At 39.1% G+C, this 19,152-nt stretch overlaps 2 protein-coding genes across 4 annotated transcripts in view; one reads left to right on the top strand and one right to left on the bottom strand.

The window, feature by feature from the left end:
* Positions 1–12,052, bottom strand: part of usp24 (ubiquitin specific peptidase 24) — a 78,358-nt gene extending 66,306 nt beyond the window's left edge. For 2 of the 3 annotated variants that reach the window (XM_017689042.2, XM_037538139.1), the window contains exons 1-2: positions 12,035–12,052; positions 11,480–11,894 (exon numbers count right to left, since the gene is read on the bottom strand). In XM_017689042.2, the coding sequence (XP_017544531.2) occupies positions 11,480–11,758 (279 nt within the window). In that variant the 5' untranslated portion in view covers positions 11,759–11,894; positions 12,035–12,052. Of the gene's footprint in view, positions 1–4,408; positions 4,566–11,479; positions 11,895–12,034 lie in introns of those variants that run through there. The other variant, XM_017689051.2, reaches the window with a different exon arrangement.
* Positions 12,053–12,324: 272 nt separating this feature from the next.
* Positions 12,325–17,116, top strand: bloc1s2 (biogenesis of lysosomal organelles complex-1, subunit 2). Its single transcript, XM_017689068.2, has 5 exons — positions 12,325–12,922; positions 13,623–13,739; positions 15,547–15,666; positions 15,895–15,999; positions 16,567–17,116. The coding sequence occupies exons 1-5, from the start codon at positions 12,742–12,744 to the stop codon at positions 16,596–16,598; spliced, it is 555 nt and encodes a 184-aa protein (XP_017544557.1). The 5' UTR covers positions 12,325–12,741; the 3' UTR covers positions 16,599–17,116.
* The last annotated feature ends 2,036 nt before the right edge of the window (positions 17,117–19,152 follow it).

The following is a 19,152-nucleotide window of genomic DNA, read 5'->3' as shown; positions in this document are numbered from 1 at the left end:
AGGTTTGTATAAAAAGCTGCAGCTGTGGACTAAGGATGTGAAAAAAAAATTGGCCACAATATTGTATACATAATGTTAGTTTCCACAATAAACATATAATTACGATGAGCTGTGATGACAAAACGGCTCAAAAATGACTCTTTCCCAAACAAGCCTTTAAAAATGCATCAAAGTTTAGGATTGTTCTCGCAACCAGAATTGTTTTAACTGTGTGAGGCAGTAGTGGCTGCTGTCACGACAAATATATTTGATATTTAAATAAAACTAAAACTAAATATAAGTACATATCCAGTTCGTGTGCAAACATAAAAAATAAATATGTGTATTTGTTTTGTAGCCTGTTGTGATAAGGCTGACTGTTTGTCAACCCTACAGTGCACAGAAATGTGCTTGAGGTTCTGATGTAAGCAGCTGTCAGTTCTTTTTGTTTTGGACAATAGTGAATGGTGCTTTTGTAACTGGGTTTTGCTATATGTTTAAAGTACAGATCAGTTGGATTTCTGAAAAAAGAAAAAAAAAAGATTTCTGTTTACATCCAGTCACTTTTTAAATTGCACACGCACATGTTGAAAATAATAATGTACACCATACTATAGGCAGCTTTTTGTACAAACATGATCCATTGGCCACCTCATCATGCCATGCTCTAGAGCATGCTCAACCAGCGCAGCTCAACAATAGCTTTTCCAGATGTCCTCCATGCTAGGTACAATAAATGTATTATAAATGTAGGATATAACATCATCTTTGCAACGTTACCTTACTTCATTAGAATTCTTGGTAATAATAATTTAAATTAAAAATCCTTTATAAAAAATGAAGAAAGAAAATACCAATGGTTAACTAGCTAACATTAGCCATACAGCAAACTATACATTCCCTCCGAAATCACATCACATCAGGACTGCCCATACTAGCGAGGCGACAGTCCAGTGTGACTGTGGCTTAACTTCTAACTGTCACTAGTCTAGTTAGAGTAAGCTGCTTTGTGTTGTGCCTAACAACACCCATAAACCATGATGAAATCACTAACACACAGTCACTGGTCAAATAAACCCTAAACTTAATCTTCAGCATAAAAAGAACCCACTAAAAATATAAAATGTGTTTTTGTATAAAAAGAAACTTTTTATACCAAAATAAATAAATAAAAAAGATCAGATTGTGAATGAACTTGTACAGCTCGGTTTATTCAGTACTGAGATGTAGCCTTATAGTTGACCTTTTTGTTTACTTCTATAAAGATATTGCACTTTTGTTTTATTTTATGTTTCTAGAGAAAATGACTTGTGCCAATTATGTCTTCAACAAAAACTGTTGTCTTTTAGAGACAACAGTAAAAATTACAAAACAGAAATGACCAAAAAATAAAGTAATACAAAAAGATATGCTGAAGTCGTTTTAGAAATGATTTTCTAAATCCGTACTAAAAACGTACATTATGATGTAAAAAACAAAAGCACATTGTATCATGAAATCTGCAACCCAAACAAGCATCCTTACTAATAACATATAGAGAACAAACTGTACAAGTCCACCAACAATTTTACACAGCCACAACCATGCGACCATGTCTGAAAGCACTATACTGAAGCAGACAGTAATACAAAGAAATCCTCCCACACACTATTGTGCTGCTAAACTGTTCACCTGCCAAAGAGCAATTTAAAATCAGGCAGAAAATTAGATATAGCACAATGGTCATCACATGCAATTATAACCCCCCTTCATGTAAATGCCACCTTTGTGACGCAAAATATTTTCAGAATAATTCTCTGGCTCGAGGTAAAAAAAAAAAACGTTCATTATCTACACAAACGGAAATGCAGTGTGTTTTCCTTGGGCGACTACAGGGACTGAGCTTGCATTCACAACTGACCCATACCAGCTCACGATGATCTGTAGGTGTGAAAACAACCTGAAAGACTAAATGTCAGAGGCATTCAAACGTACATGCTAGTGACTAATGTTCTGAACTTGAGGGGAGCTGCTAAAACAAATTCGTTTTACATCCTGCAATCTGTGTTTGGGTGGTTTGAGGGTTGTGGTTGCTGTCAGACAGCTGGCTTGGGCTTCAGGGAGTGCTCTCATCTCTGGGGCGTTTCTCGCTCCTCCAGCAACAGGGTGTATGCATGCATGCATGCGCACACAAGTGAAAATGCCATGTTTCAGGTGTTTGTAACCTTTTTTTGTATCATTATGATTTGTTAATTTGTCTGTGCTTGTGGTGGGGCTTGTAAGGTTGCTAGGGCTGCACATGTATTAGTGAACTGTTTTGGCACTGGGGCTGTACATTATATTGTTTGTTCATTCATCACTGAACAAAACTTTCTATCTCCAGAACAGGAGCTTTTCAAGAGAAGGGGGAAAAAAAAAAAAAAAAAAGAAAATCAGCATTTAAATGTAAATTAACATTTCAGGGTAAATAGATACAAAAAAACTGGCTGTTAGGGCCACCAAGCCAATTTATTTGTGTCCAAAATAACAAAAATGTTTACAGCACATACATTACATATACTCAAACCAGCCAGGAAAACAGGAAATATTCATATGGATTTTTAAAAAATATTTAAATTCATTTTAATTATAGTTTATTGAAGTAAACTATTTTGACTATATTTGATTATACATAAAAATATTCTGACAACCTGATTTCCGTGCCACAGCAGCAGAACGGCCACCTAGAAAGGCCTGCGAAAGAGGTTAATACAAACAATGCTACTGTAGTGACCATGAAGGTCAGGCTGGACAGCCTTGTGTAGCTCCAGCTTATTTATTTAAGACCTTATTTCATGGAGTGAGATTACCAAACTTCAACCAAACAGCATCTGTGACAGCAGTCAGACCAGCTCAACAGGAGGGGCCACCACAGAGCTATGTGAACTCTCACAGCAGTTTCAGTTAATTAATTACAACAAAATCTAATTTGTCTGATTAGTTCTGTGTCAGACAAAAGGGGTTTGTTAATAGAGAAAAGAAAGCAAGAATATATACAAGGAGTCCACGGGCCAAACTGTGAAATGTGACCAGCGGTACCAGACAATAGGCAAAGTCTACCCCTGCTTTGTTTCAAGAAAAGGTTTGGACCATTTCTAATAGTCCATTCATCTGTAAATGTTCATACAACATAAAGGGAATCTGTGTTTTAAAATGATGATAAAAGACCAAAATGAATTAAACTACGAGGTTTTGTTCTCACCATGATGAACTGTAACACGATGGCCTCTGTAACACTGACATTGTAAAGCTCCATAGAGGCAAGTTATATTGTAATTGCAATATTGTGCAGTCCTAATGAGTTTTCTAACAGTTCGCTGTGCTCTTTGCTGTGTTTGTTCCGAGTGGTGGTGTAACAGCAGCCTCAGTCTGTTACTATGTGTACCAGCCCTCTCTGGACCAGGGCATGGCCAGGGGATCAGTGTTCCTCACTGCACTATTTATAGCCCCAAGACTCGCAACCTGCGACATGTAAAACCAGACGAAAACAACACAGCCTGATACAGGAAAACAACACAAGCAATTATATTAAGCTCAATAAAGCAGCAGAAATTCAGCTATAGTCCTTTGCACAAAGCACTTAGGACTAAAAGTCTCCTGCAAATATGGACACCAAAGGAGAAATTGAATGCCATTTGACATGTCTAAAATCAGCCAACTATGACACCAGGCTGAATAATAACTTTCATTGCAACAAATTAACTGTGTTGCTTGTGCTGACAATTTAGAATGTCCTTTCTGCTGTCTCCTCTTCTCAAGAGTGGTAAATGATTATGTATCCCAACAAATCCTAAGACAACACTTTAAAGAGGAATTCCACCACTTTTTAAAAATACCTATATACTTAAACTATTAGGATGCAGACAAAGTCATTTAGGAGTTATTAGATCTCGAAAAAGCTATTCAAGCCAAATTTACTGACTCAGAATTGTTCACAGTGGTGGTGAAAAGACCCAGATGCCTGAAGCATTAATGCCTCTATAAGCTACATAACAAAGTTATTACATGAAATAGTTACATATGCACTGCTTAATGCCTCAGATATTGTTTTGTTTTTATTGTTTTGAGATGACGTTTTGGTCCAAAACATATTTTTATAATCTATTCACAGCAGAGAGGTACATGCAGGGCATTGTGCTCAATAATAGTACCCAAAATGGGATCCAAAGATAACTTATTCTTCAGATTTACCAGAACTGTTTTAATCAATATTACAAGTAAACATTTCAGATATCTTTAAATTGCCATTAAAACTATAGTACGTTGTCTATGGTACACTAGTGCTTATGCATAGGCAACACCTCCAAGTTTTAACCATTTGTAGTTGTTATTTGTGTTTATGTGATCAGGAAAAAAAATAACATGAAGGAGATTGGCTTTACAGACATAACTGATCATAAAAAATAGTTACCATGAGTTGACATCTCTGAGGCAGCATCTCTTGGTCCAGATCCTACCGATATTCGTAAAGACACTACTAATGCGTTAGTATTTCTGCTGTAAGTGCCACTAGTACACTGGTCAGAAAGAACAAGAGAGTGGGCTAACACACTTATGTGCAAAAACTGTACTGTCAGCAATGGCGAACAGATTCTGGAAGATTGAGAGGAGTCTGAAGAAAATGGAAAAAGGCAGTGTTTTGGAAACAGACTTAAATGACGCCCATACAGGTTTCTCCTTGCCCTCTGCACTTTTAAAGCTAAACTACAAGGGCTGTTGTTTTCCTTAGGTAGGTGCTGATTTACTAGGGGTGAGCGATTTGACCTCCAATTCACAACATGACATTCTACATCAGCTCCGCTCTCAGCTGTAACAGTCTGCTCTAGCTTTCCAGCCAATGCTGTCGAAAAACCATGTCTAGCAATCAGGCCAAGAACTATTAAAAATCTCACATAAAATACAGTTTATGCTCATATGTTAATATAAATTTGATTATATAATATCATATTAATAGGGAACCAATCATGGTGTCAAATAGCCTTAACCAAATTTACTATAAAAAATCAGAACAAACATCATGATATACTGCAATAAAGTTTTTTTTTTTTTTTTTTTATTCTTCAAGCACCTATGATAAAATCTCTCAGAGGTCATCTGGACTGTTATTGCTGGTGGGGGCACAGCTACACAATACTGCCAAAAGTATTTACTCACCCATCCAAATTGTTGAATTCAGGTGTTCCAATCACTTCCATGGCCACAGGTGTATAAAACCAAGCATCTAGGCCTGCAGACTGCTTCTACAAACATTTGGGAAAGAATGGGTCGCTCTCAGGAGCTCAGTGAACTCCAGCATGGTACTGTGTTAGGATGTCACCTGTATTATAACAAAGTGGAAGCAATTGGGAACGATTGGTAAAATGTAAAATGACAGCGCAGAGTCAGCAAATGCTGAGGCGCATTGTGCACAGAGGTCACCAACTTTCTGCAAAGTCAATCACTACAGACCTCCAAACTTCATGTGGCCTTCAGATTAGCTCAAGAACAGCATAGAGCTTCATGGAATGGGTTTCCATGACCAAGCAGCTCACATCACCTCACATCACCAAGCACAATGCAAAGCATTAAATGCAGTGGTGTAAAGCACCACCACTGGACTCAGCAGTGGAGACGTGTTCTGTGGAGTGATGAATCATGCTTCTACATCTGGCAATCCGATGGACGAGTCTGGGTTTAGCGGTTGCCAGGAGAACGGTACTTGTCTGACTGCATTGTGCCAAGAGTAAAGTTTGGCAGAGGGGGGGATTATGGTGTGGGGTTGTTTTTCAGGAGTTGGGCTTGGCCCCTTAGTTCCAGTGAAAGAAACTCAATGTTTTAGCAGACCAAGAGATTTTAGACAATTTTGTGCTCCCAACTTTGTGGGAACATTTTGGGGACTGCCCCTTCCTGTTCCAACATGACTGTGCACCAGTGCACAAAGCAAGGTCCACAAACACATGAATGAGTGAGTTTGGTGTGGAAGAACTTGACCGGCCTGCACAGAGTCCTGACCTCAACCCGAGAGAACCCATTTGGGATGAATTAGAGCACAGACTGTGAGCCAGGCCTTCTCGTCCAACACCAGTGTCTGTCCTCACTAATGCACTTTTGGAAGAATGGTCAAAAATTCCCATAAACACACTCTTAACCCTTGTGGAAAGCCTTACCAGAAGTGTAAAAGCTGTTATAGCTGCAAAGAGTGGGCCGACATCATATTAACCCCTGTGGATTAAGAATGGAAACTCACTCAAATTTCATGCTATGTGAAGGCAGAGGAGCGAATACTTTTGACAATGTAGTGTATGTCAGCACTGAACTGCATGATCACTGCCTCTTGCCTATAGCCAATCAGATAGAACTTTATAAAGTGGCAAAGCTTTAATTTCTTTAAAATTAGTCTTAATTTTTTGTTTTTTCCCCAGTCAATATACCGGCTTGTGCTGTTAAAAAATGTGAAGGGAAAAAGAGCAAGTCAAATCACACATCACTAAAAGACTGCAAAAGATGCAACAGTTAAAAAATTATAGCTGCTATAAATAACACAAATTGTACGTTTGTACAAAAAAGCATTTGCATGTATTAAAACAAATTCAAGCCAAAAAAGATTCAGAGATTGGATTTTTAAATAGCATCATTTTTTAAATAGCATCAATAGGTCACTTGACAGAGACAGAAAACCCAAGCTGAGGTAGGCAGCGTGTAACTGAGCCAAGACTGCTTTACCTGTTGGAAAGACAACTCCATCACTTCCAATATGAAGTCAGAAAAAAAAATGAAGAAAAAAAAAAAACACATGGTTTTCTGGTCACTTCAGAATCAACTCTGAAAATGTGACAGCATCAATAGGCTCTAACTCCAACTCTTACTGTGCATAGTCTTGTATTCTTGGTTGGTTCTGTACTGTTGTATGCGAGTTTGAAGGAGTTAAGTGAGTGAATGGTAGGGACTAAATGAGAGAGTCATGCTGCTGCTGTGATTCTTGGGATAGGAGTCTTCTCTCTGTTTGATACATGCCCAGAAAGGTCACTGGGATGATTTTTCTTCATTTTATTTCCACTGAAATAAAATGATGTTTTTGACAGCAAAAAAAAACATACCTTTCTTTCAAACTTCTGGCATTACAATCCACCTTCTGACTGTTACCCTTTAAAAAGACTAGACACACATAGAAATACATCATGTACTTTGACATAGCTCATTTACTTTAATGTATGCACATGTTTGCTTCATGTTTTCTGCATGCCTGCGGTCCACAAAGACGGCTAATTATAGAGGTCAGTGAATAGTAACAGAGCAGAATGGGGAGAAAATGGAAAAACAGCCATGAATGCTGAGAACCTCACAGCATGCTAACGAATGCAATGCCTGATCTGGAATGAAACTTCATGGGGTACACAGGCCTAATTCAAAATGAGCTTGTTTTCCTTCTGTGATAGAAGTCATCTTGCCTCCTTGACTACTGACTACTCCCTACTACAATTAATGAATGCCCTGCTGTAATTATCTAAATAACTGAGTTCAAATTTTTTTTTCTGAAAAATAAAAGAAGATACCTTTAAATTCTCATTAATGTTCCTGCTAGAATATGAACTCCTCTGAAACACGAAGCACAGTTTTAATACCCGATTCCTCCATCACAAAAGCCTTGCTCCCTCCCAGATGACCTGAACTGTACTAATTTACAAGCTGTCAAAGTTCTGATGCACAGCTGAGATGTAGCCTTTCTTACCTGAGAAATTTCACACCTTTTTAATGGCTGTATGTGCTCATGCATTAACTATGACAGCAAGACAAGAAGCCTACATAGTGTACAAATGACTTACAGCTACTCATACAGCTGGTAACAACATAAAAACAGGAAACATCACCTGACTCAGCAGACAAGGAAGGCTTTTTCTCAGCTAATTGAACACTACATTTTCATATCTTGTCAATGTACAATATTCCATATCTACAGGAAATTTCATAAAAATGTCAGAGTTTTGGGCCAAGAAGCAGAAATAATGGTCCATGCAGAAAGCCTCTACAGCAACTAAGAACAGCCTTTAAAAAACTAGTCAACCAGCAAACTTGAATATTTGCAGCAGTAGTCATATCTCATATTTTAATAATTAATATGCAATGGAACACACATTATCAAGTTTGATTTTCTATTCCTAGAATAATATTTATCCGTATTTAATGCGTTTAGAATGGCCAGATCATTCAGAGCTCTAATCACATATTATACTGTAAACACACCAGTGTTTCCCAACCAGGTCTTCAAGGACCCCAGACGTTTTTCCTTCATCCCAACTTGTTCTGAATTAGGCTGGAAAAAAAAATGTGGACCTTCTGAGGGCCCTGAGGTCCAGACTAGAAAACACTGCCACATGCTATACATTATACTGATTTGGTCCAGGTAAATTATTATTATTTTAACAAAATACATCCCAAAATTAGAGCCTTTAGAATTTATAAGCAGCTTTAGGGAAAAAAGCCCAATTAACTACTGAGCATGAGCGCACGTACACCATAAACTCAACACTCCTTCCTTCCCACGTTGCTCTTAAAAACAAAAAACAAAAATGTGTCTATTTTCAACACATTGAAAATTACATGACAAAGGATTACTAGAAATATTTGTTTTAATAAGAAATAGTCAGTCAAAGTCTGCGTGGCTCCTTAATGCACAGAGAGCGAAAGGAACAAGCAGAAAAAAAAAATATCACATACAAACATAACGCACAATCACAGAAATCCAAGTTCTGGCAGTATTTTGTAAAAGCGTGTTACTGTTGGATGAACACAGTTCCTAAATGCAGTAAATGCTTTAAACTGGTAGTTAGTAAATGTTAATAATTTTTTTTCATTGCATGACTACTTAGAGCTTATCAGATACTAGAGTCATTATCAAATCAGCGATAATGATTAACACTATACTTCACCATAGAAGATCTGAGATGTATTACTTCTATTTTTTTATTTATTTATTTTTACTTCAAACTGTACTTGCATAAAATTGCCATTGAAAATTTTCAAATGACAAGTGCCAATTAAGATATTTAGTTGTGATCACTGACAATGGCGTCCCCAAAAGACTGTAACTGTAAGACCCTCAGAAAAGACAAAGACTGGCAATAGTTTTAGAATTTGCTGTTTGGATACAATACTGTCCTGAAATTAGTTGACATTAGTTGACAGTCAAGGCTACTCTGGCAGTTAACTTGTTCATCTATAAGCCATGTGGCGTCTGCTGTGGGTATGATTCTGGTATTTCAAGAGGAACTAATCATTATGTTAAATGGTCCACGTCAAAGTGGTCTAATTTATTTCCTTCCTAAGGTTTGTATCTAAAGATAAAGGCAATAATATCCAAGCAACAGCAGCCCAGTCTTTTACCACCAACACAAGCAGGTGTTATTCCATACTGCTACATATATGCAAGAGGGACTGTGCATGTCATTGGCAAAGTTATATTTACGGAGGTCAAGCACTGAAGTGTGAGTGTTAAAGTGGACTATTACCATTAGGCAGGCCACAGCCCAAATCTATAGGACTAAGACAGAAATCAGTGATTTTCTCAAGCAGTACTGTGTCGCTCTGTCAGATCAAAGTGTACTGGAACATTATTCATTAATCAGACCACTTAACAAACATATCATCACAAATATGCGGGAATGGAAATTTCAGAGGTCAGTGTGATTTACCTGCTAAGCAACACTACTTACAGAAAGGAATTTGCTTTGGTACAAGCAGATGTGATACTAGCTTACGTGAAGCACATGACTTGTAGCCTTCTGTGTAACTAACTGCAGAGGCAAACAGTTATAATGTGTGGGAACAGCGATATATGATTATCTGCACGGGCCCTCTGGCATTCCTGACGATCACTACCAATGACAGGCTGCGCATGTATAAAAGGAACAAATGAGACACTTTCACAAGAGTGCAATCTCAGTGTGTCTCAGTATGAGCGGTGAAACCACAAGGCCTCACGCAACAGACCAGCACTGTGACATTAATCAGGCCAGAGAGTTAAACTCCATGGTCAGCTACTGGGAATGTCAAGCTCTTAGAGCACTCATTTCAAAAGGACTCTCTAGACAACCGTTCATCCAATTACCAACACATCACTCATCAATCTGTTTTGCCTAACAAGCAGCCTAATATTGGTGCATCCATACAACAGAGAGCAACAATGGGAAATTTTTCTTGAAGTTAAATTTATCATTTAAAACTGTGCCTTGGCTTTCTTAACTCAATTAACCTGACTACCCACACAGCACTGGCCAGGTCAAGATCTCTGGGAACAAAATCTCACAGATGTTTCCAGAAGAGGTTTGACAGCGATCTGCTGATTTCGATCCATGACGAGGAACACTGTCAGACTAAATATCGGCACATACTGTAGGAGATACTAATTGCAGAAACCGGAGCTAAAAATCTGACAAAGAACCAAATGCAGACTTGCAGAGAAAGTATACAGCTGTTCGAGCTGTAGTGCTGAAGCTAACCTTTAGACAGTAAATGAAATAGGCTAACCTATGCAAACAAAATGAACACATCAGCCCTACAATTTTAAGACTTAACCGTTACCTAAGCTACAGTTCATGTAACAGCAAGAGTGGACCGAACTATCGTCCACAACGCTGTCACAGCAGATCGCTAAGCATGCACTTCACTCAGCTGGTGTGATTTCAGTTAGCTGATCTAGCACCGAATACTTCATTCATGGCCAGTCTAGAACATTAAAACGACCACCTGTCTGCTGTAATTAATCCCACACTGACTAACACGGAATACTGAGCAAAACTGACCCAGACGGAGGGAAATCATTAGGTTAGCTAACTCCCCTTGGCAGAGGCGCACACTGCTGCCTGACAGATAGCTAGGTTAGCTAACTAGCTAGGTTAGCTAGCTAAGTATTCACATAGGCCTATAGATAGCTAACCTAGCTACATGGTCTTGACGCCGTCGCTTCAACGGTCTTCACTTTCAAGCCGGTTATAGTGCCAACGATCGAAAAAATACAATTACTTGACTGTGAAAGGTACAAAATGCTTATCCAGTAGATATTTGCTCGCTAGCAAACATGAGAGCCCCCTCCCCAAAACCCTTACTGGTTAGCTACAACTATTACAAACGTTAGACGCCTTTTCAGTCCTCAAACTTGCTGCTCCTTTTCTCACTGCATTTATTGACACAATTAAATCCTAATGACTGCTTTTAACACTTCAGGGCCCCGCTGCTGCCTATAATCACTTGAAGTGCTGTATTCGCCACATGTTGGGCGGGCGTGCAGCTACTACTAAGGCAGCCGGCAGCAGCACGCCGCCACTTTCCCTCCAGACTGACAGCCACGCCGAGCAGCTCGCTGCACTGCGAGTCTGCTAACGTTAGCCAGGATAGACCGGCAGCCATGCTAACTCAACTCCCCGCGAGATGCAGCTGCAAAGCCCGCTTTTCCACAATTGGGCGATAAATATGGAGCGTACAGCTTCGACTAGCTTTGCGGTCTTACCTCGCTTTCCACGACGTCGTGATAAGCGGGCGGAGGGTCGAAGCCGCCCGTCCCGGTCCTGCTGCTGTTGTCGCCCTCTCCCCCCGGGCCGGAACCCGGGCTGGGGCCGCTCTCCATCGGCTCATAGCCGTAGCCGAGTCCGGGGCTTTCGTTCGTGAGGAAAGCCACAGCCTCGTTGATGTCGTTTTTGGCCAGGCGAAGGGCTTTCCGAATGGCCACGGGGTCTGGAAAGCCCATGCACAGGAGCGTCGTCATGTGCTGCTCTTCCTCGGTCTCCATGATGAAACTGTGTGGATTCTGCGGACTTCAGTACGGAGGCGAAGCGCGCAGACCGCTGGCTGTGCACGCCGCCATGTTTACAGTCGGTGGTGTCCTGTCACGATGGAGAGAGAGAGGAGCCCCATCACCAACGTCGCTACACAGCGGAGGAGAGGAGGAGAGAGAGAGAGCGCGCAACATGTGTTCATTTCTCTACAGTCAACATTTTATATGCAAGAGGAATCTGCATTTTCAGTCATTTAAGTCTCCTTGATGTTAAACCTGCATCACCGTTACCTGAAATCGCCCGTTTATCCTGCTGTTTATGCCACTCTGTTTATTCCTCTGCTGAATCTCCGTGCAGTCTGCAAGTCGCGAAAAGCTCAGTTAATCGTAAACGCTTCTTTAATTATATTTACCAAAATGAATATATGTATTTATTTGCATTAATTGCTTTTTTAATATGGTGATTATGTAATTATGATAATTATTACAAGGGCAATTATATTATTTTTATTAGGAAAGATTGCATGGACTGTCAGGGCGAAAAATCAGCTTAATTTTAATATTAAATTCTTTATATTTATACCGAATTTTTATTTCATACAGAATCGAAAAAAAAGCGGGAGAGTAGTTTTATTTTGAAAATACCAAAGCCGTGAATTGTCAGTGTCGCTAATCTTGACTTCACTAAATCTAACCTGTCTGTGGCTCTCCGACCCACCCATCCTGTGGTAGAAACAATATATACACCTTCATTTATTACAAAACAGCAGCAGCAACCTTAAATGATATTAGTTATTTCGGCAGAGCAACAAGCCGGGCGATCATTTAAAATATGTTCATAACGGCAATGTTATTCATATTTTTTTCTCATATTCTTTATTCTTCATGTTATGTATGTGTGTTAAAATATGTTTCATATTTTATTGACCGAGCCGTAATAAAATAAGGGTGTGGCAGGAAAGACTGTAGCGAGTCACGTGCTGATCAGGTCCAGTCATATGATAGTGGGAGTGAAGATGGCGGCCGCAGGAGAGGAGGCAGCTGCGCTGGACAGTGTTAGAGTAGCTGCACCTCCGGCAGTGCTCAACCTCAGAACCGATACTGACCAAAGGGAGGATCTGGGCCATGATGGTTCGAGCGAAAACGTAGGGCCTGCACCCAAAAAGCCCACCAATAACAGTGAGTGCTTCACCTTAATAGTTAGCTCCGTGCTAGCTAGCAGGCGATCTGCTGCATCTCACAGGCTTCTTAAAGCAGCGCTGTGAGTTGTTAGTAAGTAGGAGGCAGTCTGCGATATGCAATTACTATCCGTTCTAGACGGATGTGACTCGAGTCTGTGTGAAATGCTGTGTAACGTAACACATTTTGTGCTGCTGTGGTCCTTTATTTTAGTATTTAGTGTAGTCGTTGTTGACGACGTCCTCTTCCTTTGATGTGAAGCATCATTACATTGTAGGTATATTTACACTTACAAATGGCAGTGAATAAAACTGAAGTGAACTGTTGATGAAGGTCTGTGGGTGGAGATTGCATGCATACATCATTGGTTGATGACCAATGACCCGCCCCTACACATTTGCTGACACATAGGGAGAGCAAAACCGTAGACCGAACGGGTGTCCTGGAGGACAACTTTGAGAACCATGGATTTAGACCATGGTTTATCATAAATGTCTCCCATACGTTTGCTCTGTTGCAGGTTTTAGGAGCAGATTTTTTAGTTTAGACCTCTTGTGGTAGACTTCAGAGTGTCTCAAATTTTGTGATCAAGACACACTAGAATGAATGCAGTGTACTTACCACATGTTTTTCAGTTCCCCATGAGAGCCAAGCCTCTTGACTCACTAGCGCTTGATCCTTTGGTGAATGTCTGTTGCAGATGACGGTGGTGTGGAAACGGCAGAAGAAGCTACTGAGCCTGCTGAACCTGACATCAATGAACTTTGCAGGGACATGTTTGACAAAATGGCAGTTTTTCTGCAAGGAGAGCTCACAGGTACAAAGTAATGATATGTATGCTCTGTAATTATGAGATGCTGTAATTCACCTTGCAAATGCAGCAGGTTTGCATTTCCATAACATCTCTGTCTGTCACATTGAGTGCATTTACATGCTCTTAATCTGATAACTGCAGACTACTGGAGGCAGTAGAATGTGTGACATAAATGCAAGACAGTATGAATATGTCATCTAGAAGAATATTCAAATTCTTAATTTCATCAGGCATGTAGGTGGTTTCTGCATCGCTCCAAAAGTGTTTTGTTGCCATCTTTTGGGTGCTGTGTAAATGCTGCTTGCTGTTTCTGAGACAGTGCTTTGTTTTTACACATGTACAGACTGTAACAAATGAAATAACTCAACTCAAATTAAGAGTAAAAAAAAAAAAACTACCTGGTCACTGATCTGAAATCCAGGTCTCTAAATCGGATAACAGCCTTAATCCAATCTAAGAAATCGGAGTATGATGTTTATGTGACCACTTGAATAATAAAATAACTGCTAAAATCTAATTGAGATCAGATTATTAAGTGCATGTAAAGGCACTCATTGGCCCAATCCCATTTCACCTCCTCGCCCCTACCACTTGGCCCTCTGTTTTGCGCATTCACGTCTAGGGTTAGGGTGTCGGAATTTTTGTTGAGAAGAGAGGGTTAGGGTGAAGTATTAGGGCTTTATGGCCCTCCAAACAGTTTTTCAAAGGCACACTCCAAACAGTGTTCTTAGGAAAAAAAGAAAAACTGGTAAGATGGCTGCATGAACATGAATAGCTGACTTCAGCTTCGTATCACCCTCTTTGAAGGCATATGATACCCTAAATGTAGCTAAAGCCCAGCAGCGAAGTTGCTGAACTTTTCCTTTCTCTTCTATCACTGAAGATGGGCCCGGTCGCCTACAGACCACCGCTAGCTGTTAATGAAGCAGTGTGGTGTTTTTTTTTTTTGTTTTTTTTTTAATTAAAACATGAAAGTTAAGGGTTGTCCCCATGCATAGGGCAAGTTTTCAACCACTACCCTTTGTAACTCCGTTCCAAGGGGTTAGGGTGACACTTAAAAACAAGGGGTATGGGTAAAAAGAACATGGTATAGGGCCATTGAAAGAGAAGTTGATGCAATCCAAGTGTTTGTGTTACTCACCTTGATGGTTTGCACCAATCACCTTGATAAGGGTTTGAAAGCAAATCAGTGAAATGTGGCCTGTCATAATGAGGAAGACTATATGACTACGAACTCATATCAAACATATCTGTTTGTTAAAATACTGCCATTGGACAATAATTGGATAATAAATGTTATTTTAATCATTTTAATACATTAATATAATTCTTAATTTTATTACTAAGCGTTTTTTTTTTGTAATCCTAATCGAGGTAGTTCTAGTCTTAATCTGGTCTACATTTCTTAAATGTTTATATATCAGGATTGGTGTCCTCAACAACAAATAGATGGATAAAAAGTGTGGGTTATTAGTATCTTTTTGAATTCCCAGAGCTTCCCTAACTGATCGCATACTGTCACAGTCAAAAGCAAAACAAGTATAATCAAAATGAGTACTTTACAGGAGAGGGCAAAAACATTGTTTACTTTCAATGTAAATTTATGTAAGGTGATTTTATTCCAAGCTGTTTTGGAGGATTTCTATTGGTCCAATGACTGTGCAAAAAAGTGTGTACAATTGTGTAAAAAATGTATTTTAGTTACAATAAGGAAAATTCACATTGTGCATTGTACACTACTCTGCATAATTTTACTAAAATAAAAAAAAGCTTTGTTTGTTTGTATTTTTTTTTTTTTTTTTTTTACCAGCCACCTGCGAGGACTATAAACTTCTGGAGAATATGAACAAACTCACCAGTCTAAAGTACATGGAGATGAAGGACATATCAATCAACATCAGTCGCAACCTACAAGACCTCAATCAGAAATGTGAGGCCTCTAATTGAGACCATGACTGCTTTATTTAATTCTGTTTATTGCATTCTGCATTGTACCAGATGGCATCTGCTTCATTGATTTAACAGCAACAAGTCCCAAGTATCAAAATAAAAAGACGTAAATATACCCTGGCTATAACATGTATTTTCTAGGTATTTTATCACCCATGGTTCACCTAAGACTGTGTGTTGAACACAGGTTTTGTTCTGTCTTTTGTAGATGCTAGCTTGCAGCCATATCTAGATCAGATAAACCAGATTGAGGAACAGGTTACAGCTCTGGAGCAAGCAGCGTATAAACTGGACACATATTCCAAAAAACTGGGTAAGTGCGATGAGTGGCATAGACTTGCATATTTAAAGTTACACTTGTCTCAGTAATGCAGATACCAGCTTAATGTGCCTTATTTGCCACTTTTAACTAGTTAAGGATCACATGCATGAGTTGATTTCTGGTTCTGTCTGAAAGAATTGCTTTATCAAATCGTACCACTAGATGGTGCAGTGAGACCAAAGCTTGCACTGATTGTGCTTCACATATGATCTCAGACTGGATAATGACCATATTGTAGGTTCTCCAGTCTGATCAGATTTGATTAATAAATCATTCATTTGTATGTACCTTTTTATATATATATATATATATATATATATATATATATATATATATATATATATATATATATATATATATATATATATATATATATATATATATATACATATATATATATATACATACACACACACACACACACACACACACACACACACACACAAAATGTACTTTTCCAATGATGATTTCTTTGGAAACTGGAAAATTTCCAAAGACCTATAATATTTCTTCAAACAGATTATTTCAGTGTTCCATGTTTCTTGTTTTTATTTACAGAAGCCAAGTTTAAGAAACTAGAGAAGCGGTGAATTGTTTGTGGAGAAAGGAAGGCCCAAAAAGAACACATCTGCCCTGCTTTAGGAGGCTCCCCAGCAAGCTGCTACTTCTAGCATTAGAGCCCAAAATGCACCAAACCACTAACGGTCTTTTGAAACATGTAGTTTGATGATTATCACAGTTTCTGGCTTTGGCTCACAGGTTTTGTGGAAAGGGCCCACAGCAGTGTTCACAGTGGTATGTGTAAAGCATGGACAATATGGTATATAGTGTTTGAAGTTCACATATCAACAGCATGCTGTGATCCTGCTGTTGTCAGATATACTGAAGGATAAAGAAAGATCTGTTGTGACAAAACAAGCCCAGTTATTGACTGCATAGTCAGTTCATAAAGCATGACTAAATGCTCACCTAATGTCTGATTTTCTATTTAATATATTCCTCAATAGGGTGGGTTCCCCTATTTCTGTACATTTTTTTTTATGACTAGAAGTGCAAATATTTCTGTATTTGTCTTTATTGTTGCTTATATTCCTTTTTTTTTTCCAAAAAGCACTTGTTTTGATTTTTGTGAAGAATAAAAAAAGCAAAAAAAAAAACATTAAAACTAAGATGAGAAGTGTCTTCTCTTGCACCGTACACCTCACCAGGAGGTGGCAGACTATACACACGCTACTTTTTTCTCGGACTCCTAACCTTTCACCTTGTTTTGACTGGTAACTGTACTTTAAATTTCAGAACCATGTATGGTGAGGTGCTTATCTACTGCTGAGACTGTATGGATGCTCGGTGTGTTAAAGCTCTTTCCTCTAGGGCACAAAACAAATCAAGATAAAACCATCTTGAACCTCAGGGTTCAAGTTCTAGCTGTTGCAAAACTACCCAGGCAGGTAGCAACCATGAGAGAACTACAAGTTTTGTTGCTATAGTTGAAAAAGGCTTTTAAAAACCTCTCTTTGGTTTTAAAGGTTTTTCTTTTAAGCCAGGACCATCATGGGAATCGCAATGTGTTGTTCTGTTTCATGTGCTTAACCATGTTGCACACCAGTAACCTTAGATCCAAATGTAAAATTGGCTGACAAGAGGGGGGCAGAATTCAGTAATTATTGGATTATCAAACATTCAGCACTTATTGCAGAGAAGAGCAAGTATAGAAACCAGCTTTGCTTGAAACCCCCAGACTAACTTACACATTTAGTAGAGAACACTAAAGAAAAAGTACAGAGGCTTAGTACAGCAAAATGGTTTGGCCAACATTTGATGGACACATTTTGCCACTTATCCTACATATAATCAATCAGCTGGGGCAATTTTTTTGCTTCAAAACAATAGTAGTTGTTACAAAACTAATGTACATAAATACATCAACACTCAACCTGCTCAAACCACAGCCAGGTCTTAATTGAGGTCATGCAGTGTTGTCAGTGTGGTTTAGGAAATACGGTCTTACTGTACATCTGTGTAGCTAAACACAGTAGGCAGCTATTTATGGAAACGATTTATTGTGAAGTTTGTTAGCAATGTCTGCCTTGTAGCTTCAGCACTAGCTAAAGAAGCAAGAGTTGGACACCAAAAATGTTTCCACTGGTCAGCTACATCTGGTGTAAGTGGACAATTGTGTGCATTTGGTTTTTTGTTTTTTATTGCTGAAATATTCCTAAATAGAGGCCCCTTTATTTTGTTGTTTGGTTTATTTCACCGTACACAGTTTAGAGCTCTTCATAACATATTGTCACTGTAGAATCAAAATCTTGTATCTCCTTTTTTTTTTTCTTCTTACATTTGAAAATGCTAACTGTGTAATTGTTTCATGATGACTGGACCAATAGAAATGGTCTAAAATTACCTGGAAAAGTATATTTGACGTTTTCCTAATCCTGCAAATGACCGTTTCTCATTTTGTGGTTGCGATTATGCAGTTGCCTTTGGGATTAAAAACATATCTGTCTACGTAAGAGACTCGCAATTTTGTAACTATCTCAGGTTTTTATCTAATAATGTTGGAGCAGGAAAAAACAGACTTTTACCCTTTTGCAGGGGGTCGGGCGAGTGGGCTACGTTTATGAGCCTTTTTTGACAGGCAGCACCATTTCTAAGACCTCTATTAGATTCCCCCATATGCACTCATAAATGCATACAGTTGGAGGTTTGGGGTCAAACCTCGGCCAGGGTGCCACAGGTCACAGATACACTCTTGCTGTGTGTTGGTGTGTAGGCTTCTCTAATCAGTGTTTTTGTCAGGGCACAGTCCCCAGCGAGATCAGGTAATTATAGGCGAGTGGTGCTAAATGCTCTTCGTGCCCTCAGGGCATTTACTAAAGCCAGTTAACTGCTAGCTCACCTCACTTTCCTCTAGACCAGTGCACAGGACATGGTCTCTGGCATCACTCAAGCTTCATAAACTCTTTCTCTCTACACATACATACATATGACTGAGGCAGCAGTTAGTCATTTATACCGAACTGAAGTACCTGTGTCCAATTTAGGCCTGAATATGAGGACTCCAACAGTCACACATATTCCGGAGACCTGGTATTGACACTGATTAATGCTGAAAAGAGACTGAAGATTGCTGCGTTCCATTCA

The sequence above is a fragment of the Pygocentrus nattereri genome, chromosome 4, assembly GCF_015220715.1.
Source record: "Pygocentrus nattereri isolate fPygNat1 chromosome 4, fPygNat1.pri, whole genome shotgun sequence".
Lineage (NCBI taxonomy): Eukaryota > Metazoa > Chordata > Actinopteri > Characiformes > Serrasalmidae > Pygocentrus > Pygocentrus nattereri.
Note: the sequence above shows the minus strand (reverse complement) of the source record. Positions and strands in the feature narration are given on the sequence as shown.